Source organism: Macrosteles quadrilineatus, unplaced genomic scaffold (assembly GCF_028750875.1).
Source record: "Macrosteles quadrilineatus isolate MER2022 unplaced genomic scaffold, UCM_ALF_1.0 Scaffold_7__1_contigs__length_78375512, whole genome shotgun sequence".
Taxonomy (NCBI): Eukaryota; Metazoa; Arthropoda; class Insecta; order Hemiptera; family Cicadellidae; genus Macrosteles; species Macrosteles quadrilineatus.
The window spans coordinates 23,322,608-23,350,557 of NW_026542600.1; the positions used below are offsets into that span (position 1 = coordinate 23,322,608).

The 27,950-nt window shown below is 34.5% G+C and overlaps 1 protein-coding gene across 2 annotated transcripts; it reads right to left on the bottom strand.

Moving 5' to 3' along the window:
• Positions 1 to 65: 65 nt before the first annotated feature.
• On the bottom strand, positions 66 to 27,933 carry LOC128998146 (cell division cycle protein 23 homolog). Of its 2 annotated transcripts, XM_054424150.1 has the most exons (11): positions 27,603 to 27,933; positions 24,386 to 24,526; positions 23,242 to 23,581; positions 22,231 to 22,408; positions 20,249 to 20,428; positions 18,324 to 18,488; positions 17,578 to 17,824; positions 13,728 to 13,923; positions 11,734 to 11,817; positions 7,118 to 7,168; positions 66 to 266 (listed from the first exon to the last, which is right to left on the bottom strand). In XM_054424150.1, exons 1-10 carry the CDS (start codon positions 27,704 to 27,706, stop codon positions 7,133 to 7,135), a joined length of 1,671 nt encoding a protein of 556 aa, XP_054280125.1. In that variant the 5' UTR covers positions 27,707 to 27,933; the 3' UTR covers positions 66 to 266; positions 7,118 to 7,132. The 2 variants fall into 2 exon arrangements, with proteins under 2 accessions (XP_054280125.1, XP_054280124.1); XM_054424149.1 differs by lacking the exon at positions 7,118 to 7,168.
• Between the last annotated feature and the right edge of the window lie 17 nt (positions 27,934 to 27,950).

Below are 27,950 nucleotides of genomic sequence, written 5' to 3' on the forward strand. Positions count from 1 at the left end.
AACATTAATTTATCCCCATCCATTGCAAGTTCTGATATGTTAAGAACACAAAAAGCACACAATCATTGAAAACAAAAGTTTTTTTTAATTAAGTTTTAATATTAACACAGTTCACAATATTGGATTGAATCAAAAAAATGGAAAACTGACTTATTTAAAAGCAAAAAACACTAAGTATTATTTTCTGGAGTTAAAAACACTAAACTCCTGACTGGACTGTAAAACTCAGGATTCCTGATTCGTTGTCTTGAGGAGTTTTCGTCAACCTGAAAAATATTTTCATCATGAAGTTTTACAATTAGTGGCGGCTAGCCCATAAGGACTCTTGGGCGTTCCCCCGCAAAAAAAATATTATTTTAATAGTCTTCAATGAAATCAAATTACAATTACTTGAAAAAGTAGGAAAAACAGTATACTACAATCAACTTCTGCCGTATCAAATCAGCAGACTAAGCAAATGTCCATTTCCTTGATTGGATTGTTTCTAAAATAGTATTTCTTTGTTTAAACATGTTGGATTAATTCTTTAATTAAATAACATAACCCTCCTATTTTATAAAAAATGTAATGAAATGAAAAATTATTTATTCAGACAGGCAAAAGTTAGGGCCACAAGGCCCTTTCTTACACTTAACCTGTACATAAATATAATACATAACAATTACATCAATATACAACAAATCAAAATCTAATTGACACAGAAAATTTAACAAAAGAAAATAGCTTAGATTTTAAACTGTACAAATTATCTCTCTCTCTCTCACACACACACACACACACAGACACACCACAGCACACCTGTCAGAGACCAACCACGCATACAAGCCCTTAGGGCAAACCAACCATGGCCATACGTTCAAAATACATATTTTTTAGCACTGCCACAAACCGGGAACGATTATCAATGAATTTAATGGCCAAAGGGAGGTCATTCCAAGGTTGGATGATGAGGCATACGCAAAGTAAACGAAGCATAGCGTGAATACCTAACACTTTCTTCAGCTACAAACCCAAAATCATCTACAAAATAAGGTTAGCAAAAGAATTTTGGTTGGTCTCAGGTCACATAGCTTTAATAGTTTAGAATGAATGTAGAAAGGCAAGATGCACTGCGTCCTAGATCATAAATAAATCTTAAGCAGTAGTTGAGTGTGTTGGAGAGCATCAGCGAGGTTTACAGTCATGTTATTGATCAAAGAGTTGCAGTAAATGAAGTAGGGGAAGTCAAGTTATTTAACAAGGTGTAATTTTAGGTGCAAAGGCAAGAAGTTTTGTACTTTTTTAAGTGAGTCGATTGATGCAAACACCGTTTTACAGATGTCTACTACTGCATTTCCCCAAGTAAGTTTCGAGTTTATAGTAAGTCCTAGGTTTTTGACCTTGTCACAGTGAAGCAAAGCTGTTCCATTTTTTTGTTATTGGACCCAACATCAGACCAGACCATTCATGGCACATCTTATCACCCATATTCTCAAAAACTGGCCACCTACATCTCGATGATATTCAGACTTTAAGTCCAGAAAATTACACAAAGGAACTCAATATAATAAAGCACATTGCTGAGGCCAATAGATACAAATCTGATATGGTGGACAGAATAATTATAAAGAAAAAGAACAATACATGTCACAAGCCAACAAATATTGATAATTACAGAACAACATATTGATGTGTCGAGTATAACCACCAAATAAACAACTACCTGAAGAAGGATCTGAGTAAAAATGGTGACAAACTAGCTTTTTAACACTTCCAATCGGCTACGAAACATATATAAAGGTAAACATCCACAAGGTGAATGAGAAGACAGGTGTATACCGCATAAAATGCACCGATTGTCCGAGAACATATGTAGGACAAAGTGGGAGACCTTTTAAAATCAGGTACAAAGAACACCGACCAGCCCCTAAAATAAAAAAAAAAATACAAAAATCTAAATTCGCTCAACACATCATCGAAAATAAACATGATATGCTAGATATAAATGATGGTCTCAAAAATCCTTCATTATTGTGGGAAAGGAAATTTATTAAATACTCTGGAAGAATTCAAAATATTATATTAAGACATAAAAACCAAGGACAGCACACAAATTTTGAATGAAAAACTCAACTACGAATCCCATTATATTTTCAATACTCTCCTCTGTCACTACAATAGACCAATATCAGCTGTTGATAACGCAGACGACAGCCCAGAGTCAAGTCAGTCCATCATAACATAACATTCAGAAAGCTTTCCGCCTTGTCCATGTTAGTGCGTGTAGTTGATAGGCCTATCATTGTCGTTTTTATGTTTTGTGCAAAAAGTGTGTTTTATAATTTATTCTGACGGCACATCAAGAGGATCCTTTTGGTAGTGTGACGATGGCGGATATATTTTAAATAACCGCCGAAACAAAATAGTGTACACATTCGACACTACATGCTATGGATTGTCTGACGAGGTACGTTTAGCTATTATTTGTTTATTTAAGTTACATGAGTCGAACAATGTAGTCAGTTGTCTGTATTCATAGTTTTGATTGGTCGAAAGTAGGCCAGTGTTGAAGTCACCCATGATCAAGACAAGACTAAATCTAAATAAAGAATTTAAAAGAGCGTTTTAAAATTCCAGTAGATTGCCTACTCTAGGTGGTCGGTAACACACACTTAACAAAAGATCATAACACCAGATAGGCTAATTTCTATAATTAAAAATTCTGGTTTTGCCGAGTACTTAAAATTTGAACAGTTGACCACTTTAAAATTGATTGCCTCCCTTATATAAACTGCAACACCTCCAACCAGCTAGCCGGTTGTATCATTGCACTGCAGAATATAGCCGGGGAGGTTCACTTCATGTGATGGAATACTCGGCTTCAACCACGACTCTGAAACTGTAATCAGATCGAGATCCCTGTATCTGAACATTTCTCTTACCTCATCAATATGTGCACGCAACGACTGAGCGTAAATGATCAAATTCTATTTTGATTGTATCATCTAAATCTCCAGAAGAAACTGAAATTTTTACATATGCAGAATTATAGAATATTGGAAACTATTTCTACAATCATAGCTTATTATTAAATTCACAAAAAACAAAATTTATTAATTTCAGAACAGCTCAGAACAAAATTACAAAAGAGCCAACAATAATTTACAACTCAAATAACATTCAAAAGGAAAATCTGATCAACTTTCTGGGTTTAACAATAGATGAAAATTTGAATTGGGATAAACACAGACAGAAAGTTTTGACCAAAACTAACTCCGGAATTTATGCATTGTCAAATATGTCCTTTTATTGTAATTTGAAAACCCGAAAAAGTATATATTTTGCTCACGTCCACTCTCATCTTTCATTTGGTTTAGCATTATATGGGTCAACAAAAAAATTTAATATGGATAGCATTCTGAAGCGGCAAAAAGAGGCTATAGTCGAGGCGCTGAGGGGGTTTGAGCATGCATAAAAGTGTAACGAAATTTGACTTTTTATTGTTGCTATGGGTACCTAGTAGATAAAGAAAATCGATGTTGTCGCATTTCTAGGTGGTTAATAACATGGGGGGGAGGGGGTGAAGTTGGGGGGCCGCTGCACACAAAATAGCTTATATCTCGAGAATTAAAAGTCATATGAATACGTTAGACATGTCAAACTGTGCAGATAAATGCATTCTACAAAGAGATTATGTAGTAGTTTCACGGACATTGACAAGAAGTTACTAAAAATTATATTTTTTAAATTTACGATAAGTATAATCAGGAGTATAATGGTTTTTGTTGTTGTTTAGAACCATTAATTTTTTAATTGGCAACCTTTGTGAGTAGTACACTATAGGTAAATAGTACTTCTGTATAATGAAACTATTGCGGCACATAACCTAACAGCTATACAATCATCAGATCCAATAAACATAACACAAACAAAGGCGCAAAACGCGTCGCGGTCATTGTTCCTGCTGCCGTAACAATTAATGGCGAGTGCAGTTCAAGCTGAGACTTATATTATACTTTTAGAAAGATGGAGATTCTGAGGATTCATTTTCATATATATAAAATAGTATTTAGGGACTATTATGTAGCGAGAAATATAGTTTGTAATAGAAGAGAGTTCAAAAAAAATTTTGTAGTTGAACGTTTCCGTCACCTGACCAGGCAATTGGTGCAACAGCTGTTTCGGCGATCGCGTAAAGGTAGTGTAAACGATAAGAGTAGAAAATGTTAAATATAAGCCTTGGCGAGTGCCTTAAAAAACTTCTACGAGTGTCAACACTATTTACGCGAGTTGTGTGCATTAATTAACCTGCAACAGTATTTTAATTACCAAAAACCACTACTCAAAACTTAAAAAGAGAGGTTATTTTTTTTACCCCTCATTGTCTCTGACAGTAATGCAACGAATCATCGCACCAATCGTTAACTATTCAATTGGCCTAAACAGCTGATTAGTTGAAGTTCGAAGCATTATAATTTCACTTCTTCTCTCTCAATCCTTGACCCTATCTGGGTACCAGTGGTGGTTATATTTTGGCCCTTTTGTAGTGGTACCATATAATTCACCAGAGAACAGTTACATGTCCATATAAGTAGATATCTATTATATATTATGTTTCAGTGATAAATGTAGAATATAATAATATAAAAATATATATTTTCCAGCAATGCTTTTAGGCATATTTTTAGTAGCAAGAGGTTTGCAAAATTTTGGATTATGCAAATTAGAAATGTCTAAATCAAACCGCAAAACTCATAAAAATAATGTTTTTATCCATATTATCCAAATGTTAAGGTTGTGTAAATATGATTCCTTACGTAGAAATATCAATGTTTTTTTTTTAAATACGCATAAAAATAAAATTATAAAAAAACTACCAAACTATTTTAACTACCAAATTTTATTTAATTGTTGTATGAGAAATAAATTTATTGCATCAACAGTAAATAAATGTTATACTTCTGTAACAATTTAGTATTTTCACAAAAATTTTTAATAGAATAATTTAATTTTTACCATATGTTTTTATTTGTATCAATATGTCAATCCATCTCCCTTTATCAAACCTTGTATAATATATGACAAACAGACCAATAGGTAATTGATTCAATACATTATAATGTAGAACATTTTTCAAATAACCTTATTTCATGTAAATATATAATAACCTATAACTTGTTGTAACAAAATTGCTTCAAATTCAATATAATTTTACTTAAATAACTTGTCAAAATTTAAATTTAGCTCTATAGCAAATGAAAATTGTTATAATATATGTGTGAACAGTGGCCTACAATTTTCCGTGATAAAGTCAGCATTGACATATGTGAATGCAACAATACACTACCTTTACGCGATCGCCGAAACAGCTGTTGCACCAATTGTGCAGCCTGGTCAGGTGACGGAAACGTTCAACTACAAAATTTTTTTTGAACTCTCTTCTTTTACAAACTATATTTCTCGCTACATAATAGTCCCTAAATACTATTTTATATATATGAAAATGAATCCTCAGAATCTCCATCTTTCTAAATAATATAAGTCTCAGCTTGAACTGTACCCGCCATTAATAGTTACGGCAGCAGGAACAATGACCGCGACGCGTTTTGCGCCTTTGTTTGTGTTATGTTTATTGGATCTGAGGATTGTATAGCTGTTAAGTTATGTACCGCAATAGTTTTATTATACAGAAGTACTATTTACCTATTGTGTACTACTCTTAAAAGATGTCAATTAAAAAATTAGTGGTTCTAAACAACAACAAAAACCATTATACTCCTGATTATACTTATCGTAAATTTAAAAAATATAATTTTTAGTAACTTCTTGTCAATTTCCGTGAAACTACTACATAATCTCTTTGTAGAATGCATTTATCTGCACAGTTTGACATGTCTAACGTATTCATATGACTTTTGGTTCTCGAGATATAAGCTATTTTGTGCGCGGCGGCCCCCCGGGCGGCCCCCCAACTTCACCCCCCCCCCCATGTTATTAACCACCTAGAAATGCGACAACATCGATTTTCTTTATCTACTAGGTACCCATAGCAACAATCAAAAGTCAAATTTCGTTACACTTTTATGCATGCTCAAACCCCCTCAGCGCCTGGACTACTATCAGAATTATGCTTAAGCTTAAACGAGATGATTCGGCAAAAAAACATTTTAAGAAATTACAAATTTTTACAGTTTATGGGCAATATATTTATGAAACAATTCTTATTGCAAAAAAAAGTGAATGTGAGCAAGTAATAAATTCAGTACATTCTTATAATTTCAGGAGGAGAAGAGAGTTTGTCCAGCCTCACAAATTAAAATAAAAAAAAAAAAACCCTCATACGCTGGTAACGAGTTTCTAAAATTTGTCCCTGAATTGGTAAAAAAAGAAACAAACCTATCTAAATTCAAGAAAATTCTAAAAGATTATTTAATAAATTTAGCATTATATTCTTTTGAGGAGTTTTCCACCTCCCATACATAGATATAGTATTTTTATTTTAAGTATTCTGACACTATTCACTGTACCACCAATGTACATGACTTATGATGATTAAAGATGTTTGAATATGAATATGAATATGAATGTGCGCCGCCTTTAGTTTAGATAGGGAGCAAGAGAGATAGTCGGCGGTTGATAATGGGTGCAGGGAGAAGGGTGAGGGGTTGCGATAAGCTGGTTGGTGTGACAAGCACTATGAGGATTTGAACTGGCTATCCCGGGTCCACGGGATGCAGCACCACGGCAGGTGCATCCCAGGCGCACACACACATAGTGATCACTGACACATGCACACACACACACATGCATACAATCACACAACTCAATACATGAGATACTCTCCATTATAATGCTTTGCTTATGTAATGTAATCCATCCCTTTAGATTTGCAGCCAAAATAAGTAAAATTTTCAACAACCTTGTCCATTTTTATTAACTTGTATTCACTCTTATTTACTATTATCATCACTGGTTTTGTATTGCCTATTTATGTGCACATATTATATATTTTTTTGTTCTTCACTTATTTTTATTATTATTTTTATTATAGCTGTTTTGGGTTCATAGCTGTAGCTATTGTAAATTGTGTATAAATTTATAAATAAATAATAAATAAATAAATAGTAAATAAACAAACCTAGCGAAATTTGGTTTAATCGCATGAAGCATTATCACAGTGACACAGTCTCTGAAACAACAGGTTTAGCAATACAATATTAGTTTAGTTCATAAATAAAATAAACAAAAAATAAAATAACTAAACAGTAAAAAAAAGATTTATTTTATATAAGATTTACTCAAACAAATAGTCTGACTTCAGACAAAAATTTTACTTGCAAAAGTAAGGAATGAAAAGAGTTATTTTTTATTTTTTAATTGTTTAGTATGATATAAATAAATTTGCTATTTACAAGAAGAACTCTGCCTTTATTTAGGCTAGAACAGGATCCCCATCTTGAGGTTTTGTCAGAATAAGTTACCAAACATTTTAGAAGTAACACAAAAAAATGCCTATCAATTAAAAGTGTGTACATTGCGGCAGGCAGGATAAGAGGCACACTGATCTAGGCTATGAGGTACTAATGTGGTTTTAGGATAGTCATCTCTCATCTGACTTTCTTTTTTTTTGTCCTAGGACGCTAGGCACCAGCGCAGGATTGTTTTTCACAATACTTCAGACTAGACCTAAGGGTTGCGGCATTACCACATAGATAAAATCCATTCTGGTGATTTGGTGGGATTTGAACACGGGACCTCAGGAACCAAAGTTCTGCACTCTTACTACTAGACCAGCTCACTCAAGAGTTTTCAAAATTTAAAAGAAAATTAAATGAACACCTAGTTGAGAGAGCATTATACTAGTGATGGGCGGATCCAAGATCCGAATCTTGAAATAATCAGATCCAGATCTCCGGATTTGGATCCATGTACTTTTTTAAATTTTTTTCCAAGGGCGGGGTTTTTTAAATAACTCATAATGCTAGGAAATTTCACAGTATTTGTTGATGTCAAAAATTCATACGGCTAGGTAATGTGACAGTAGATGTCAACGTCAATAACTCATATGGGTAGGCAATGTCAAAGACTATCTGTGTCCATATAGAAGACTATCTGTGTCCATAATCCATATACCTACATGACTGTCTATGTCCATGTACAGAACTATCTTTGGACACAGATTGTCTTGTATATGGACACAGTTAGTCTTGTCCGACTGATGTATGACGAAGAAACTATGACACTTAAAAAGGAGTTTTTAATAGCACAAGACAAATTTCTCCTAACTGGTCATCCTGATGACAAGAAGATAGCTACAGATAAGAAGAAATCTTACGACCAAAAATTAAAAAAGGCAAGGCAAGAAACAAGTGCTGCATACATTGAACAAGCAGAAAACAAAGCCAAAGCCATATGGAACACCATCAATAGTGAGAGGAAAGGGAGGAAAGAGCTTGACAACAATTCTACAATAGAACTAAATGACAATGGAAAGAAACTTACTGACCCTAAAGATGTAGCAAACCGCTTTAATTATTATTTTGTAAACATAGCTGAGGAGACATTAAAACAAAACAGCAGATACACACACCACCAATAGCTCAAAATCCTCCAGCTACCACATTAAACACTCTCTCTTCCTTCCGTCCAACAACACCTGACGAGATAGGCCGGACCATTCAATCATTAAAGAACTCTACATCATCAGGCATTGATGAAATATCTTAAAAAATCCTTAAAACATGTGCAGATGAATTAATAATGCCGCTAATGAAGATTGTAAACATGTCGATGGCAGAGGGGACTTTTCCAACCAACTTGAAAACAGCCTTGGTTTTTCCTAAACACAAACAAGGGGACCTACAAAACATCTCTAACTACAGACCTATCTCGCTGCTCTCATCTGTCTCCAAACTCATAGAGAAGATTATAAAAGTAAGAATCCAGGAGCATCTTAGTCAAAACCAAGCATTGACAAACAGCCAACATGGGTTTGTTCCTGGAAAATCAACCACAACTGCTCTGATAGACCTTGTTGAATATATCATTGAGAACATAGAAAATGGCAACACTATCACCAGCCTGTATCTTGACTTAAGCAAGGCTTTTGATTCCTTGGGACATGATCTTATTCTAACTAAACTTCAAAATTTAGGAATCCAGCGAACAGCTCTGAAATGGTTTGCAAGTTATCTAAAAGGGCGAAGCCAAATGGTAGACATAAAACACACAACAAAAGGGGTTACAGATACTGTCAGATCTGAATTGCTATCGACTAACAGAGGAGTTCCCCAGGGCTCTGTCCTAGGGCCAGTTCTGTTTGGCCTGTTTATTAATGCCTTCCCAGGACACCTTGAGGAGTACAACAAGATGGTCATGTATGCAGACGACACTGTGCTGCTTACAGCAAACAGAAACATAGATCAACTAGAAGTGAACACCTATATAGCTTTCAATATGACACAGGACTATTGTATGAAAAATGACTTAGTCCTCAATGGAAGTAAGACCAAGCAAATTACTTTTGGAAATAAAAAGTCTACAGTATCTGAAATGCCCAACCTGACAGCAGCTGAAGAAATTAAACATCTAGGTGTCATAATTGATGAAAATTTATCCTGGGATCGTTATGTAGCTTGTCTTTGCCAAAAACTCGGGCCAGCTCGCTTTGCCATAAAACGAATCAAAGAGACTAGTACCCCTGAGTCAACGAGGACTGCGCATACCAAACATTGTTTGAAAGCCATATACGCTATGGTATCACTGTCTGGGGTGGATCCACTATGGACAATCTTAACCGGGTCCTGATTATGCAAAAAAGGGCTATCAGAATAATAGCAGGCATAAGTAAAGAACAAAGCTGTAGAGATGCCTTCAAAAACCTGAACATCCTGACGGTGACTTCCATCTACATCCTAGAAACTGTTTTTTACTGTGTAACCAAAGACCCGTCTAAACAAAGAGATATACATGAATACAACACCAGATATGCAGGAAACTATGTGCTGCCTGGCCACAGAACAGCAATGTTTGAAAAGAAACCACTGTATGCAGGAGTGAAGATGCTTAACAAATTACCAGACCACTTGAAAATTGGAGGCCTGTTGCTGATGAAGAGGAAGCTACGGAGATGGCTGGTAGACAAAGCTTTCTACACCCTAAATGAGTTCTTTGCATGGCAAGACCACACACAACACTGAAGAGGCTTTTCCATTTCACTTTGTATCTGTAAAATTTAACGCTGTAACATTTCTTGATGAAATTGTAATAAAGAAATTGTCTATTGTCTATTGTACATGGCTACAGATAGTCTTGTATATGGATACAGATAGTTTTGTATATGGACACAGATAGTTTCGTATATGGACACAGATAGTCTTGTACATGGAACCAGATAGTCTTGTACATGGATACAGATAGTCTTTTACATGGATGCAGATAGTTTTGTATATGGACACAGATAGTTTCGTATATGGACACAGATAGTCTTGTACATGGAACCAGATAGTCTTGTACATGGACACAGGTAGTCTTGTACATGGATACAGATAGTCTTTTACATGGATGCAGATAGTTTTGTATATGGACACAGATAGTTTCGTATATGGACACAGATAGTCTTGTACATGGATACAGATAGTCTTGTATATGGACACAGGTAGTCTTGTACATGGATACAGATAGTCTTTTACATGGATACAGATAGTCACTAGAGCTTTTGCGTTTCCTGGTGAAGCCTGGTGGTAGGTGGTTAGAGTGGCTCAGAACCGGTTTTGTAGGGGCTTCAACCCTACCCCCAGGCTTCACCAGGAAACGCATGAGCTATACTAATTTTATTTTTAAATGCATCACTATGACAAAACACCTGTTCTTATGTATGGATTTTACTTTATAAAGGGCGTTTTGTGTTAATAGAATTGAAAAAAGTTTTTTTTTAAATTTTAAAAATGTATGTAGGTAAACAAAATTAAAAAAATTTAAACAAAATATTCTAAATTTTTGTATGTTTTAACTTTTAAATTAGAAAAAAACTTGGATCCATTAAAACCGGATCCAGCCCAAGATCCGATTTTTTTTGGATCCGATCAGGCATCGGATCTAGCTCAGATCCAGCGGATCCGGTAGTGAGATATCTGGATCCGACCATCACTACATTACACTCACTAGATGAGTTTTAAAATAACTAACGGCCTTAAATTGAACTTTTGCCAACAGAAACGATGGTGTTTTTAACATTATTGTACTTATTGACAGAAATTGTATTACGTTTCTATTTCTATAAGGATGATTTAATAAATGACGCATGTTGAATGTACTAACGCTACAAAACAACGAATAAAGAATGTTTTGACTTGACTTAGATCCCATCTATCATCCGTCTTAAGAAGAGCTGATACGACCCGGGGTAGCAAGCTGGTCCAGTGGTAGATCACAGGATCAAGTCATGCAAATCACCAATGGATTAATGCAATAATGCACTCTAAGAGTAATAAAGTAATATGCCGTGTTAACATAAGTAGCAAGTTTACTACACTCTACCTTACTACACATGATTGTTTGACAAGGTATATTTTAGCCACCATTCGTCAATATTGTCGTCAATATACATAGGCTGATGTGTTGACTTTGTCAATGATTTGTAAAAATCCAAAAGACAAATAAATGATATGATTGATTGATTGATTGCAATCCAAGGAGGTGCAATCATTTAAAAAATGAATTGTAAAAATATTTCAACTGCAGTAAAAGTATTACCTCTATCTGCATCCCTCCTTCTTCTCCTTGCTGGGCTCGTCTCATTGCTATTGTTTTCAGAAATGACTTTCCCTCTTCTTTAGTCTGCAAAAATGTTTTTTTGTTGTCAAAATTCCAAATTTCAATTACAATGGGACTTTATAAGACAATAAGACTTGTTACTTACAATACAGGGGGTAAAACAAACAAACTGTTACAGGGTTGAGGAAGTTTTTGAAATGGTTAGAGTTCAGCTGACTTTCCTTAGTAAATTTTAGTTTAAGGAGGAGCCAGCTCGAAAATTTAATTTTTATTTACACTACTTTAAATTATTCTCTTTTTAATTCCCTTTAGACCGATAACATTCATATGTAAGCCTTATAAAAATAATAATAATAACAACAGGCAAGTTTTCAGTTCAAAAGTGGAGGTAGTATACCCATGAGATTAAATGGACAGGCATATTTTATGATAGATATTGCTTGCAGTAGAGGCTACAGGGCCGGACCCTGTTTCCTGAAGCTTCAACTATTTTATAACAAAGGTACACAAAAACCTGTTAAAGGACTAGTAAATATTATAAATATTAACAGAGGCAAGTGATAAAAGGATACTATAACTATAAGCAGATTATTTAGGGGACTTACCATTGTACTTGACATAGATCTTATTTTATATTAAAGAAGAGCTTTTTTGACAATAATAATCAGCCTAAACAAACTGCATTACATACTAGAGATAACCAAGCTATTGCCAAGGTGGAAGCTCACAAACTGATTAGCCTCAAACATCTCAGCCTAGCTCAAAGGCCTAGAAATCTTATCACTGATAAGACTTAGGTTCCCTTTGTATATCCTAGTTGTTGCACTTGAAGTTTCCTTAATTATTTCAACTGTTATTATTATTCAAAACTGACAAGCAGAGATTTTTATTTTACAAATCACAGAGTTTTATTTTAAATTTTAATTGTTTATAAAATATGTATTAGACATGAGTCAAACAAAAATTACATTTAATACTGGGGACAAAGTATTGTGAAAATAAAAGGATATCCACATTGGCCAGCTACTGTAACAGCAATAGGTTCATCTAGGAAAATAATTAAATATACAGTTCAATTTATGGTACTAATGAGATTGGTGTGCTAAAGGATGTTGATATTTATGTTTATAAAGAGAATAAATCTCTTTATGTAAAACCAAAGGTAAAAATCAGTAATTTAACACAGCCATCAGAGAAGCTGACAAAAGTTTCAATTCAAGCTTTAAATTCTTAAATGATGGTCAGTATGAATCTACCAATATTAGTTGTAGGCCTACTCAATATTAGGATTTTAAAAAGTGTAATGAACAATTTTATCATAAATAATAACTCAATACAGTCCAATTTTAACTGAATAAAAAAAAAATAAGAATGTTATTGATTGACAATTTTTTTTAAATCTTTTGAGTTTTTTAAAAATGTTGACATTTTTGTAGATTGGAATCTCAGGATAAGGATATTTAAGCAATTAGTACCGCAATGCTGTAAGCAAAGCTTGCGCTACTTGGATTTTTTTATGTCATCACGATCACCAGAATAGATGATCAGATCAGTATCTCACATTGCTGCGATTGCAGTTGATGATCACAGTTTAAGTAGAGTACCCTGATTAATGAAGTAAAAATGGAAACAGAAATTATCTTAGAAAAGAGTTTCGAGCAGTTGGTACGTGGTAGCATGCACAAAGTTCACAACCATCATTTTATTTTATATTTTATTCTTACAAGGGTTAGAAGTAAGGAAGTTTTTTTGGATACAAGCAGCTCGTAAACTAACAGCTGCCTCCAACTATTTTCTAAAAACTATACATTCTTTCTCCCTTAATTTGTTTATTTAAACCAAGTGCTATTTTCCAAAAACTAATGGTAGTACATAATGTTGAATTATTTTCATGAAAGCCAATTATGCACAGTGTTCACAAATAATACACTTGTTTCCTGAATATTTTTGTGATTTCTGAGTTACACTCTTACCTCCTCAAACATTAGGCACTTCTGCGCGTACTGGTGAGCCAGATCGAGGTTGTTGTTCTTCAGATGCTGCACGGTGAGATATTTGTATGCATGTGCCATATCAGACTTCGTGTCACCAGTGGTTTGTTGGACCTCTTTGACAAACTCTGTGTACACCGAAAGCGCTTGCTCGTGCATAAGAACTTTCTCGTATAATCTGTGAGCAGTAAAGCCAAATTTCCTCTTAATGCAATTACCCATTTACACTCAAGCAGGTGCTTTGTTCACCGTCCAATTAAATCACCCTTCACCTTCACTTCCTTAAATCTTTGACTATTGATAAGTAGACTTTCAAATTCCATATAGTTGCAGCCAGTTTTATAATAAAACTAAACATTCAAATGAGTCACTAACAGAGAGCGCTAAAGTAAATTAATGATTTTTGTCACATAGCATATTTTTAAACCAAGCCATAACAAAAAGTAGGGATGGACAGGTTTCAAAATTTCAATAAATTTTAAATCTTGTTCTATGAGACAAGATTTTATTTTGATCGAGATTTTGTTGAGACGAGATTTTAAAAAATAGTTAAAAATGCCTGAAGAAAGTCAATGCAATACTCGCAATACAGAGTGTGTTGTTGTTGCGTTTTCTTTGTGAAGGCGTTCTTATTTAATTAATTCTTAACATGTAAATATTGCTTTAATTGTTTTATAATTTTTTGTTTTGACATCACAAATGATCAGAAGTTTTGTCATGTATAAGCAGTGTGAGACATGTTTTACTACAGTTGAACCTCTATAAGACGAATTTCAAGGGGTACGGGAAAAATTCGTACTATAGAGGTATTCTTAATAAAGAGGGTCGTTTTATCGAGGTTTAATGCTGCTGTTATTCTTCTTATAGAGGTTTCTCCTCGCTCCAAGGTTTCTCCAAACAATGACTGAGGAAGAAGGGGGGATGGGTGAGGGTTTCATGTTGAGACAAGCTTCTGTTTGTTTTGAAAACTACGTACTATGGAGTTTAAGATTATGATAAATTCGTCTTATAGAGGTCACGTTCGTCTTGTAGAGGTTTTGTGCTAAGAATATTCGTTGTATAGAGGTTAATCAGTCCTAGCCCATGTCACAAACAAATTCGTCTTATGGAGGTTTTTAACTTAATTACTACGTTGTATAGAGGTGTTTTTAGCATTGACCTATATGAAAGTGTCAAGGGGAATAAAAAAAGTTTGTCTTATCGAGGAATTCGTTTTATCGAGGTTCGTACAAATGAGGTTTAACTGTACTGTAAACATAGCCAAACAAGTCACTCGAAGATCATTCTAAAAATAACACAAGACTGAAATAATATTGTTATAATACTAGATACTTAACTAGTAAGAATGATGTTTCAATGAACGTGCATTTCCCGTTATGTATGAGAAGGGAAATTCCGTCTCAATCTTGTCACAAAATTTTATGAGAAATAAAAAATCCAATCTCATCCATTCAAAACAAAAAGGAACCTTATCAAAACTATATCTTTGGCTATTAAGAGAACTAGACATTTCACTTACATCAGTTGTTGCCGGCTTTAGAAGAACTAAAATTGACATAGTTTAATTGATCCACCGACAGAATGTGCTAAAGCAATTAATAGATTTCTGTCGAATACGCCTAATTTCCAACCAAGCAAAGCTGAAAGAAAAACTTATTGCAAACTATAGCATCTTTTTTGAAATCATCAAAGAGAATCTAAAATTAACAGAGAAAATAGAATGTTTACAGTTTTGTACACACACTGTATGAGTGGTTCATTCAATTATGATCAATTTGAACCTACCCATGCGAAGCATTCACACTGAATCCTCAAATCTCTCTTATCGAAGTACGCAACATACTGTTAACACTACCTGTACATAGTAAGAGCATTGTTGATGTGGGCATGGGTCCTTACTTCAGGATTAGGATGTGGGTTTACATTTTAGATAATTAATTTTTCTAAAATAAAAAGTAAAGTTATTTACCTACGACCGTTTTTTAAAGTAGCCGTTTCAGTTCAGTTTTTAGAATTAAAAATATTCACTTAACAGGGTTGTTGTTTTACTTAACATTCCATCAGGCGCATCACGGAAGTTACCTCAAAGGTAAGGTTTCTCTACATTTTTTGTTATAAAAACCATAGTTTGTGTTCATCAGGGCTGTCGCCTGCCGTACCTCACACACCTCTTTCACGGATTCGGTTTCGGCTACTCCTACCCCTTTCCCAGTTTCAGTCGACCTTGGGGAGTGGTTTGCGTCACTACTAGAAGTAGCTTCCATGTGCGCCCTGTGATGCAACAGGTTTCCCGGAGCCTAGTTCTGTGTGTGCCCTTGTGTTTGACCTAATTTAGCGATATTATAAACTGGATGAAGCAGAATGAATAGCGTCGATGATGTTAATGATTGTTGGCTAGTGTTGAAACGTTGAAAAGGAGGACAGGGAACAACATTTAGTGGAAAGGCCTACTGGGGCGTTTATTTGGGAACCTTTTTTTTTTAGAAAAAGAGCTTTGAAAAAATGAGTAGTCCTTCTTAACAAATGATTTTTTTCCATCAAACAATAGGTGTTTTATTTCATACACTATTGCAATTTTTTCTAAGATCTTTGACAAAATAAGTTGTCCTTAAAAATGTTTTTTTTTCATAAGACCATAGGTGTTTTTATGTCACACACTGATGTAATTTTTTGTCTAAGAGCTTTGATCAAATAGTTGTCCTTGTAACAAATGATTATTTTCATTAGACCATACATGTTTTTTATGTCATACACTATTAAAAATTTTATACGATAGTACTGTATATGTGCAAAAGGTCCTTTTGATCCACAATTCTTTTGTATTTGTATTGTTTAGTATAACATTTTATATAGAACTTAAGTAATAGTGTAGTAAAATGTAAAAAAAAAAATTTCTTACAGTTTTATTGCTATTAAAATGTTTTCTACTCATCATTTTATAGTTTTCGTACTCCCGAATGTAACTTCTGTGAGCGCCCTTTAGACGAAAGGTTAACAACACGGGTAACGCAATGAGATTCAAGGATTGAGTGAGAAGATATTAAATTGTAATGCTTCGAACGTTAACTAATCAGCTGTTCAGAGACCAATTCATTTATTGATGAGTGGTGCAATTAGTAGGCCTATACGACCAATGATTTGTTGCATCACTGTCAGTAACAAAAACATAACCTTTCTTAGAAGTTATGAGTAGTGATTGTTATTTATTTTAAAACTGCCATAGGTAAAGTAGTGTACGCAATTCGCGTTGATAGTTCTCCTACCTTAAATTTCTACTTGTTTTGTTAACACTATCTTTACGCGATCGTTGCATATAGGCCTACTACTATAATGTTTTTACATGTTCACAGGACCTCTTTGAACACAATGTTTGAATTGAAAAACTAAAGAATCCATGCGGTACTTACTTTTCAGTTGTTCTTATGTAGACTTCATTAAAGTGAATAATCTGATTTCATCCCCCGAGGTAATTTATCATTGAAAGAGAAGTGTTTAATATGTAGCAGAGTGATATAATAGATCGTTTTTACGAAAAACTTCTAAAAAATTAGTGATTTGTATATTTTTCTGGTGTAGTGGTTAAAAAAAGGTTATAAAAGGACATCTCATATAAGGAAATTGGTGTAGAATTAAGTAAATTAGGTGTACAGAAAAAAATTTCTTTAGAATTATATTATAATATATATAGATTATTGGCTACTGGTCTATAGAGGGAATGTTTTCTTCAGTGGCCTACACAACATTCAACATACACTACTTTCAACATACTTTTACGAATGTTTAAAAATGTAGATAGCTGTAAATAAAACAAAAGCAAACTGTATTCACATACTTAGCGAGTTTAAATATGGCCACGTTTTCAACGTCACCAACGCTACGAGCCTTGTAGAAACATTTCATTGCCTCCTGCACCTTATCTAGTTTCTCGTAAGTCTCGCCCAGTGCTATCAACATGCGACTGTCGTTGGGCCGTAGTTGTTGTGCCTGTTTGTAGTAGTACAGACAGTAGTTTGTCAGCTTGAGTATCTCGTAGGTCTGCCCGAGCCCATACCAGGCGCGGTAGTCACGGCGATTTACCTCTGTGGGGGAAAAACAAATATCCTAAGTTAAGGATGTAACAAGGACCTTGGTTAAAGGACTTTTTTGAGTATAGGCTTTTCTGAATGGGAAAAAGTTCAAAATGTCAAAAAAATTCAAAATTATAATATTACACAGTAACTGATATTTTCAAACAAGAAAGGTAGGTTTGAGATAGGAAAAACTTTCAGCAATAAGTTCCTGACCAGCATTGGACACGGAGTCAACTTTGCTTCCACCTGGGAAGAGGGATAGGTCTTATAGCTGTGAGCTGTTATTTAAGTTTAATGTACAATATTTTTCATTAAAATATGGAAAATGGCGCACAATATTTTACATTAGAACAAGAGGAAAACTAGTTGCGATGTATCTGCACAATGCGAGGGGAGCCAAAAGGGGTTAGATGTTCCAAGGGCAATTTTCAGCTATATATCATCAATGTAGCTTTATATTACATTTCTTGTAGGCCAATACTTAGCAAAGCACCAATACAATACTTACCAATAGCCTGTCTGTAGCTCTGTATGGCTGCGTTTGTGTTTTTCATCTCCATATACTCGTGTCCCATAAGTGTCCAAGCAGATAGGTATTGCGGGTTGAGCCTCAAAGCCCTCTGAAAGTACAAAACCGCTTTCTGGTGTTCAGTTCTCAAACTGTAGTAGTTTCCTGGAATAAAATAAACAATTTTAAACCCACCCTTTGATTGAGATGTTTAAAGATAGTACAAATAATCAAGATAGTATTCAAGCAGTTTAAACCAGCTAAAAATTATGATTGACTATGTCGAAGTAAACACAATGTGGAAATGGCTTTTAGTGGTGGGAGTGTATGCAGGGAAAGCTCTCCTCACCTAATCATAAGGAATAGGCTACAGACCATCAGGTCAGTTAATAACACATAGGTAAAAGTCATTGGTGATTAGTGGGATTTGAACAGAAGTTCCTTTCTACAACCCAAGTCCAACCCTTCTTTGAAGTTGTAAAAGCAATAGAACATTGTTTCCAAAGATTAATGAATGGGCGTGATGATAGTTGTCTCAATGACCGAGCTGGCGTACTATGAATATTCAATAATTAAAAACCTTAGGCCCAATACATCTTTGACAGTTACTTTTGCTCACAGACTGTGTGTGTATATCACATACGAATATTATAGGCCTAGTTAAATACTTTGATGACAAAATTCAATACTATCAACACAATGTGAACTTTATTCCTTTTAAAACAAAACAACACCAAGATTAAATTACTTTTCATTTTTTCAACAATAAATTTGAAACATACATATTTTATTTTAGATACATAATAATACAGCTAGGCCTAAGGTAGGGATGGACGGGTCCCGAAATTTTGGGAATTTTTCGGGAAAAAAATATTCCCGATTATCGGGACGGGATTACATTTGATTCGGGAATTATTCGGGACGGGATTTTGTCCGATCGTCGGCGATTTTGCCGCTTTGCGAGTGCCGATGACGCCGCTATTGCGAGCGATAGGTCCGCGAACGCAGGAGACGAAGTCATTTCGACGATTGCGCCGTGACTGCGGAGTCATGACGACGGTCGCGCCGTGACCGCAATTATTGGACCGACGATCTCACCGTGACCACGAGTCATAACGACGATCGCGCTGTGACTGCGATTCATGGACCGACGATCGCACCGTGACCACGAGTCATAACAACGATCGCGCCGTGACCACAAGTCATACCGACGATCACACCGTGACCGCGAGTCATACCGACGATCGCGCCGTGACCGCGGAGTCCTACCGACGATCGCGCCGTGACCGCGAAGTCATGCCGACGATTGTGCCGTGATACTATATTTTTATCCCACAGTGTAAATAAAACATGTGTTCCATTTGTTTTGATTAACTGTTTATATTTCGTTGTTATTTTGTCACCAGCATAGTAACCCATAAGGCCCATGTAATTTTTAAATTTGTTATTTAAAATTCATTTTTTGTGCTTATTTTTTAGCATATTTTTAATTTTATAAAGGGATTCTGCACATCTAAGGAAAATACCTGTCTTAAAATATGCGTAGATTTTCCCTGCAATGTACACGAGCTGGGAAAAAAGGTTTTAAAGAAACATGCTTGCCTATTAATATATACAGTGGAACCTCGATAAAAAGACTCTCAAGGGGATTATAAAATAAGACTTGTTATCAAGGTTAACTTCTTATCAAGGTTTGAATAAAATGCGATTGGGGGAAAATAAATTCAAGGGGATTAGAAAATGACATTTGTTATCAAGAGTGATTTGTTATTGAGGGTCTTGTTATCGAGGTTCCACTGTAGATAATAACTGTAGTTTCCATTCAAAACCAATAAACCTTTCACATTAACTCCCACCCGTTTGTTTTGGATATGTGTTCATTGAATTTAAATTAAGTTTACAAATTACAATATAATTAAACTTACCAATAACACAACAAGTTTCCACTCTGTATTTGTCTACTTCAGTGGTGTGATGTGCAAGATAGGCTAACTCCACCTTCATTTCTTTGACGTAAAGCAAATTCGAAAATATGTCCAAATTGTCAAGCCGTAGAGGATCCAACTTCCTTAGCTCATGGAAAGTGGAGATTGCCTTTACAACATCTGTTAAAGAATCTTTATTAGTATATTCCTACAAGTTACAAAAAAGTTATCTTATAGTAGACTTCTTCTCCTTCCGATTGGTTTAGTTCAAACTTTGGATGACTCGCACACTTGCCGCTTGATCACATGGGTAAACAAACAATCACAACCTCTTTTACTAATGATATTTTGTAAGCATCCATGTTATTGCTCTATTCCCTCTATGTATAGTAAATAATTGCTTGTATTGTAATAGTTTTTTACACATTAGGTTCGGGTTATGATGATATGGAATTTATTGTTTTTTTTTTAGACAATTAAATCCTGAGGTGTCCAAACAAGAGGATTACAAGGGTAACAACAATGATTACCTAAAAAAAGACAGGACTAAACATAGAAAGGTTCTAACCATCACTAGTAGAAAAAAAGATGAATGGAATGGATATGTACTCGTCAAAAATAAGTCAACATCCATTTCAGGAATCATTTGTAGTTAGAGCTACATGGAAACTATTGTGTCTAGTGATGTAAAATACCCGGGTATTTAAAACTCAGAGTAAATACCCTGGGTATTTACCCGGGTAAATACCCAAAATCCATAAATACCCGGGTATTTTGGGTATTTATGAAATTGATTGAAATTCATTTATATTCACCCCTAAATATGTTATTGTTATCATTAATGAAAAATTAGGATAGTCTATAACACCTTTTACAGCAACTTGAAGCTTTGCAAGTACCTTTTATTTAATGTTTTTAAAATAAAACATTAAGTTTTTAAATAAGAATGGGGTTTCGTTTTTTATGAAAACAACACCTCATCAGAGAAATAGTGAACCTAAACCTACTTCTACTGTTATTAAATTATGATAGTTAAAAACTTTTATCGTATAAACGGCTTGGAAGGCTAGACAGACCTATGGCAGAATACTAAAAGTAATTAAACTTTTCTGTGTTACCGCTTAGTTGGAAACAATAACATATTTGGATAAACCTACTAAAAAAATGTATATCCTGTTTTTGGTCTAACTTATTATAATTTTGAAAGATTTATTGTGCTATAGATTTAAATGTTTTGTATCACAAGTTTAAGAAATTAGTTTTTTTTATTTTGATATCATTGATACCAACAAAAGGCCTAGAACAAAAATATTATTAAGTCCTGCCATCCTACAGACTGAATTTTAATTATTTTCTTAAGTTGTTTACACGCCTAGGCCACTACTAGGTTAAATTTTCATGTATTTTATTTATAAATACTGTAATAATTATTACTTTGCATATTATTTTTCTTCACTTTCAATAAAATCAATTCATCTATCTATCATAGAAATTAAAAAATAATAAGTAGTCAGGACCAGTGCAACCATGCGTCCAGGGTATTTATGCCGATTATGCTCAGACCTGGGTATTTATGGCGATTGTACCCAGAAGTAAAATGCTAGTAGTGACCATATGAAATTTTGTTTAACACATTTTATCATCATTTTCCTATTCTTACAGGGTGATAATTGCAAAAAAAACATCTCAATCTTCTCTAACTTTAATAAAAATTATAAATACCCAGTTTTTGGGTAAATACCCGGGCCTGGGGTAAATTCCCGGGTAAATAGCCAATTTATATTTACCTACCCACTGGGTATTTACCCGGCCCACATCACTAATTGTGTCTTGAAATAACAGCTAAGTCACACCACTCTGATCTGGTTTAGAGTACAAGGCTAGATCAAGGCTGCACTTAACCATGAAATTTTATACAAAATAAGCCAACATTAAGGGTACAAATTGTATTGTCAAGTTAGTGTTTCTGTCACAATACGTACTTCTCTTGTTGTGGTATGCCACAGCAGTCTGGGCCAGTAGGTAATTACTCTGGCCGAACCCTTGAGTCTGCAGCTGACTGTAGATGTCCAGAGCTTCATCGTTGAGTTGCTGCTCCAAGTATGTGTGCGCCAAGAAGAACTGCTTGATCCAGTGGTCAGGGAGCAGCAGGGACTTGAGCTGGAAACACAAATGGACTTGTAATGGTGTAAGTGGAACTTAAATCAATGAAAGTTAAGAGACCAGTACAAAATTTAAACAATCCAAACACTCTAATTAGAAAGGTAATAAGTACTTGACAATGGAAACGTCACAGGTTGGATTAACATTGCACAACTATAATGGAAAAATAAATGTTTAGAGAATATAAAAGGATTTGTAGCATCTGTGGTATTTTTCAACAAGATTTAAAGATTTGTAGGTTATTTTGGAATTGATGAAGACATTGTTGTTTGATTTTAAGAGGGTAAACCATTTCTAAACTTAGCCTAGATGAAAAATTAGGAACTTAAAAAATGTCAGCAGTGCTCAAAAAGTGTGTAGAGATTCACTGTGAATGATCAACTGATGGATTGTACCGTACAAAACAATAGAAAAACATCATCACTGATGTTCGATTGATGAATGAGAAGAGGAAAAGACAATTACCTTGACAGGGCTATGTGGTATGCAATATTAGGCCTTATTGCAAAAGCACACAGTGTTTCAATGCCGGTTTTTCAGCACATTGATCTTGCAAAACCCCTTGTCATACATCAACAATATACAATTAATGTTTGAAAAATGTGAAAGATAAAAATATACATTTAACTCTATGTTATTTTGACACTGAATATTCTTAAGTATCTGCAGTTCTGCTCCAGTAGCATTTTGCATTAAGTAGGCCTAATCAAAAAACCCCTTAAGGGAACCAATCCGAACCCCTCAATTTTGTTTTAAGCTAAGAAGTATCACTGCCATTAAAACATACAACAAACCTGAGTAGTATTATTATGGAGTTAAAATAACATTACCTTTGCTCGATCAGGTATGAGAGTGGCCAGTTCGAACCAAGCCCCCCAATGCAGTGGCTCCTTGTGTACAGCCTCAACCAAAACCTGTATAGCTTCATTGTGTAGGTCTCTCCTCTTCAGAACCACACCGTACAAGTACAGCATGTAACAGTCAAGCTTCCAGTCTAGATAATCTGCTCTCAAATCTTGACACAAACTTTGCAGTTTTGAGTTGGTCCTGGGATCTGGCCAGTCATCAGTCATGTCCTCAATCTTTTTCTTTTCCAACGACAAGTATTTGGAATAAGCATGCAGGAAACGACAAATTGGTGTGGTACTTTTCTCTGTGTAATAAGCACATCTGGAAAATAATAAACCATTGACGGGATAGTGTCTGTAATGATACCTGGAAATTTTATATTCCCGGTAGAGTCATTCTACTAATGAGGTAATTACTCTTTTGTTCATAACTCACCATATGCTGACCACGCCACACATCCACAGCCAGTGTAGGCCTATATATAATTTATTCAAATTGTTGTTAAATGTTTTCAAATATGCGTCTTTGTGTGTGTGTTTATGTTAACTTTTCACAGCCCCAGAAATGAAGACGATTCACAATAACTTAAATATATATATACAGGGTGATCAACTGAAGGAGGCCACCATTGGGATATCGGAAAAATAAAATCATATTTTTAACTGCCACAAAAAATAAAGGAATGTCTCCCATTTAAAGTTTTCTCTAATTCTTACCGTTTCCGATATCCCAATGGTGGCCTCCTTGAGTTGATCACCCTGTATATATATATCCAATTTTAAAATAAACCTGTAGATACAAAACCATTGGTCCTTTGGGGAAAATATCTGATCATTTGAGAGCACAACAGGAATTTGAACCTTTTATTTTCAAGAGAATACTAGTATCATTATTTGAGTCTGTAATCTTTGATGTTTCTCCTTAAGTAATGATTCATTGTTGGTGAAACTAACACTAACAACAATAGAGTGCAATCATTGATTATATAAACACTACCATAATGTTAATATAGTCAATGGTACAATCCAGACCAATAATAAGTTAATAAGATATCACCAAAAAAGTCATTTGCTCTGATAAAATTTAAAGCTAATACTATTATAACTAAAATATTTTAACCTTTACCTGTCATATTCTTTGACGTCGAAGTAACTTTTGGCCACAAAATACGTATCATACTCATCTCCAAAGACTGCAGGGTTTGTGTGTACTCTTTCAGTAGGATCAACCACCACGTCTTTCAGAGAAAAATTTAACTCGGATAACCTGGATATTATCAAATTAACTATGGTTAGTTCTAAAAGAAAAAGCATCAAAACAAAAACACTTTTATTTAGCTTAGTTCTAACCATCTGTACACGACGTATCTAGTAAGTAACATTAAGGCTTAAGTTATAACAAAAAGCAGTATCTTTATATTATGGTCGTTACCACACCACCAATCAGTTCCGTTTTCATTACTATCTTAAATAATTTGTGCACGTGTAGTTTCATGTGTTTTTTGTTTGTTTTTTTCTTATTTTTTTACTAAACTAAACACAGTCTATTTCCTCTGCCTGAGGTTGAATGACGAAAGGTCAATGAATAATGAATAATGAATAATAGGGTACAATGCTGGATGTTAATATAAAATTCAATCTTCTGTTCTCTATATAGATCTATTTATTAACTTACTCCATGGTATTTAATTCATAAATTACTTAATTCTTTCATTCTAGTTTTTCTTAAAAATAATTACATTCAAAATGATTTAGCCCAGCAGAACTTTGATACACGACTCCACCGGTTAAATCTTATTGATTTTAGCAATATTTATATTTGGGCTGGAATTTGTCAATCCAGCTATTTGGAGGTCATGAATTGAGGACATTGATAGACATGCACTGTGGATGTGATAGGCCTACTCCCTGGTGTGGATTAACATCCACACTGGTGGGTACTATGACTATCCGCAGTACAGTACTAATATGATAACTAATTGACCAATTTGTTAATTCCAAGGCAAAAATGTGGTTCGGGTTCCACTATAACTGTAGGTCCCTTAGTTGCCATTATGGGCTATATTCATTAACAGCCTGTGTCTAAGAAACATGTCGGCCTTAGTCACTAACAATATTACAAGATCTCATTCTAGACACTCATCTACTCAATTGATGAATATTTGACTAAAAGATTGACTTGCAATGATTTTGTGTAAGATGGGTGAGCCCTTTGTTCAATTTATCATTGTATAGATTATATATTGTAACCTGACATATCCAATGTATTCAAAAGAATATTTAATGGAAATAAAGATCTTATCTTAAGATATCTAATCTTAAGCTTGGAGTAGATCTAAACATATTGGCATTTGCTGATGATGTGGTCATTTAGTCAGAAACAGTTGAAAGTTTGGCAGATGTAGGGCCTACTTATTACAGAAGCAAACAAAATAGGATTGCAAGTAAATGTAGAAAAAACTAAAATCATTAACTTTGGAAGACAAGCAAACAATAGAAACAGAAACATACAGATAAAGAACTTAACTAGGCTATAAATTGTACAGAAAGTTTCAAAGATTTAGGAGTAACTGTAAATAGTAGAAGACGAATGCCAATAAGTGTTGTGGAGCCTGCAAGAAGTTGATCTCATCTAAAGTATTATCTCACAGAACCAAAATACAGTTATATAAGAGAATAATTCAACCTATTCTGTTATATGGTAGTGAAACATGGGTATTGTCCAAGAAAAATGAAAACCGGCTCATGGTGTTTGAAAATAAAGTCCTAAGAAAAATATTTGGTCCAGTGCAGGAGGGACAAATGTGGAGAATAAGGAAAAATAGAGAGGTAAGATCACTATACACCGACCCAGATATTGTTGCAATAGTTAAAGGAAGAAGGTTAAGTTGGATAGGGCATGTGCTAAGAAGAGTGAACGGAACAAGACTGTATGAAGTTTGGAGAGCCACACCTGGAGGTAAAAAACGTCCATTGGGACAGGCCGAAATTGAGATGGACTGACCAAGTATTGAACGACATCAGGACAATGGGTGCAAAATGTCAACTTGGCAGAAGACAGAGAAGGGTGGAAGAGGCTGGTTACTGAGATTAACTAAATATATAAGCTATTAATATTTTACTAAAAACACACACTTTATTAGTTTCCTTGTAACAGTAAACGTAGGTACTCGTTAAACCTAATGTTATTTAAATAGATTTTATTCAAAATCAATTCAGACAAATGAAAATTTGCTTAGTCAGCAGGTTTGCTGCGACGGGGGTATTTATTACATAAATTGTGGGGCAAAGTCTAAATTAAGAAAAACACAAAACTCCCTATTCCAGCCAATCGGTTGAAAATCGGACATATGTTTATAGAACTTTTTTTCTTTTAGAGAGTAGAACCTACTGGCGAAGTTAACACGTTCAGTAGAAACTCACACCGTACCGGTATAGGGTAAACATAGGCCTAGGTTATAAACAATAACTTGTCTCCTAGTTATATTACCAAACAGTAAAGCACAAATAAATCAAGAAACTAACCATAAAATAATAAATACCCCGTTGCAGCAAACTTGCAGACTAAGCAAATTTCGCCTGATCATTTCTTTTTTAAGATCTTTAAAATAGTTTGAAGAGAAATTGGGAAATTTTGTGTTTTAAGTTAAAGGCAAAAATGAGAAAAACCAATTATCACCCTGGAAAGCCCCCTTCACATGGTTCGATCATGATCATGCTGGTTAGCAAACTCATTCAAGTTTACCCTGCCTTACTGCTTCAAGCTAAATTTAATCAAATCGGAAAAAAATTGCCTATTCAATCTATTGCATTCACAGACATAGGCCTAGTCCTATATATATTAAAAATTATCTTAAATATATATAAAGTTAAGTTTAACTTATATATACATGTATAAACGTTTGAACAAATGGTGTTTTTGGCCTCTAGGAACATCAAAATGAAAAAGTATATCGGTCCCGTGTCCAGGTCTTACCTCCCTCATAAGTGATAGGCCTAAATGATTTTATTAGCCATTCTGTATAAATACAATAGGCATTGACATTCTTAAAAAACAGAAAAACTAAAGTCCGATCTTGACTAACATGCACCAATCTACAGCACAACGTCATATAACTTAGGCCTATATAGGGAAATTCGCTTAAACAAAATTTCGTCAACACTAGGCTTAGTGATCAGTGTCACTGGACAGACACGAAAACAAGCTTCAAAATTTACAATGGAAAGAGAAGTCTAGGCTAGCCTACTTGTTTTGGTTAGTCTAGGCCTAGGCCTATGTTAAAACTTATAGGCCTAGGTAGTAGGGTCTAAGCTTAGACCTAGTGAACAATTGTAGAACTTACCATTTAGCTGTATGATTTAGACCCCTAATGGAACAATCCAAAACAGCCTTTTGAATGCTAATCTTTACACTTTTTAAGTCAAATTTTCCCGGATCATCAATCATTTTTTGATTAGGTTAGGCCTAGGCCTATTTCAAAATAATTTGTTTACCAAGAATTGTCTTGTTTTTAATTAAAACCATAAAACTAAAAATTAAATCCGTTAAAACTGAGAGTAAGAAGCTAAATACGACGTAAATAGCTTATTTACCGAACTTAATTATCAGCCCTCACCTAGATTTTCAGGTAAGGGACAAAATTTTGAGGTAAGATCTGTGTAACAGTAACAAATTTTAAAAACTCAATTTT

Bases quoted from the DNA above. Each gene is read 5' to 3' on its own strand.
- LOC128998146 (XM_054424149.1), bottom strand. From the start codon at position 27,706: ATGATTGATGATCCGGGAAAATTTGACTTAAAAAGTGTAAAGATTAGC. The intron at 13,924-17,577 runs GTATGTGAATAC...TACTGCTCACAG, and splicing joins GCCATATTTAAACTCGCTAA to ATTATACGAGAAAGTTCTTA. The intron at 267-11,733 runs GTAATACTTTTA...AATATTTTTCAG, and splicing joins AAGGAGGGATGCAGATAGAG to GTTGACGAAAACTCCTCAAG.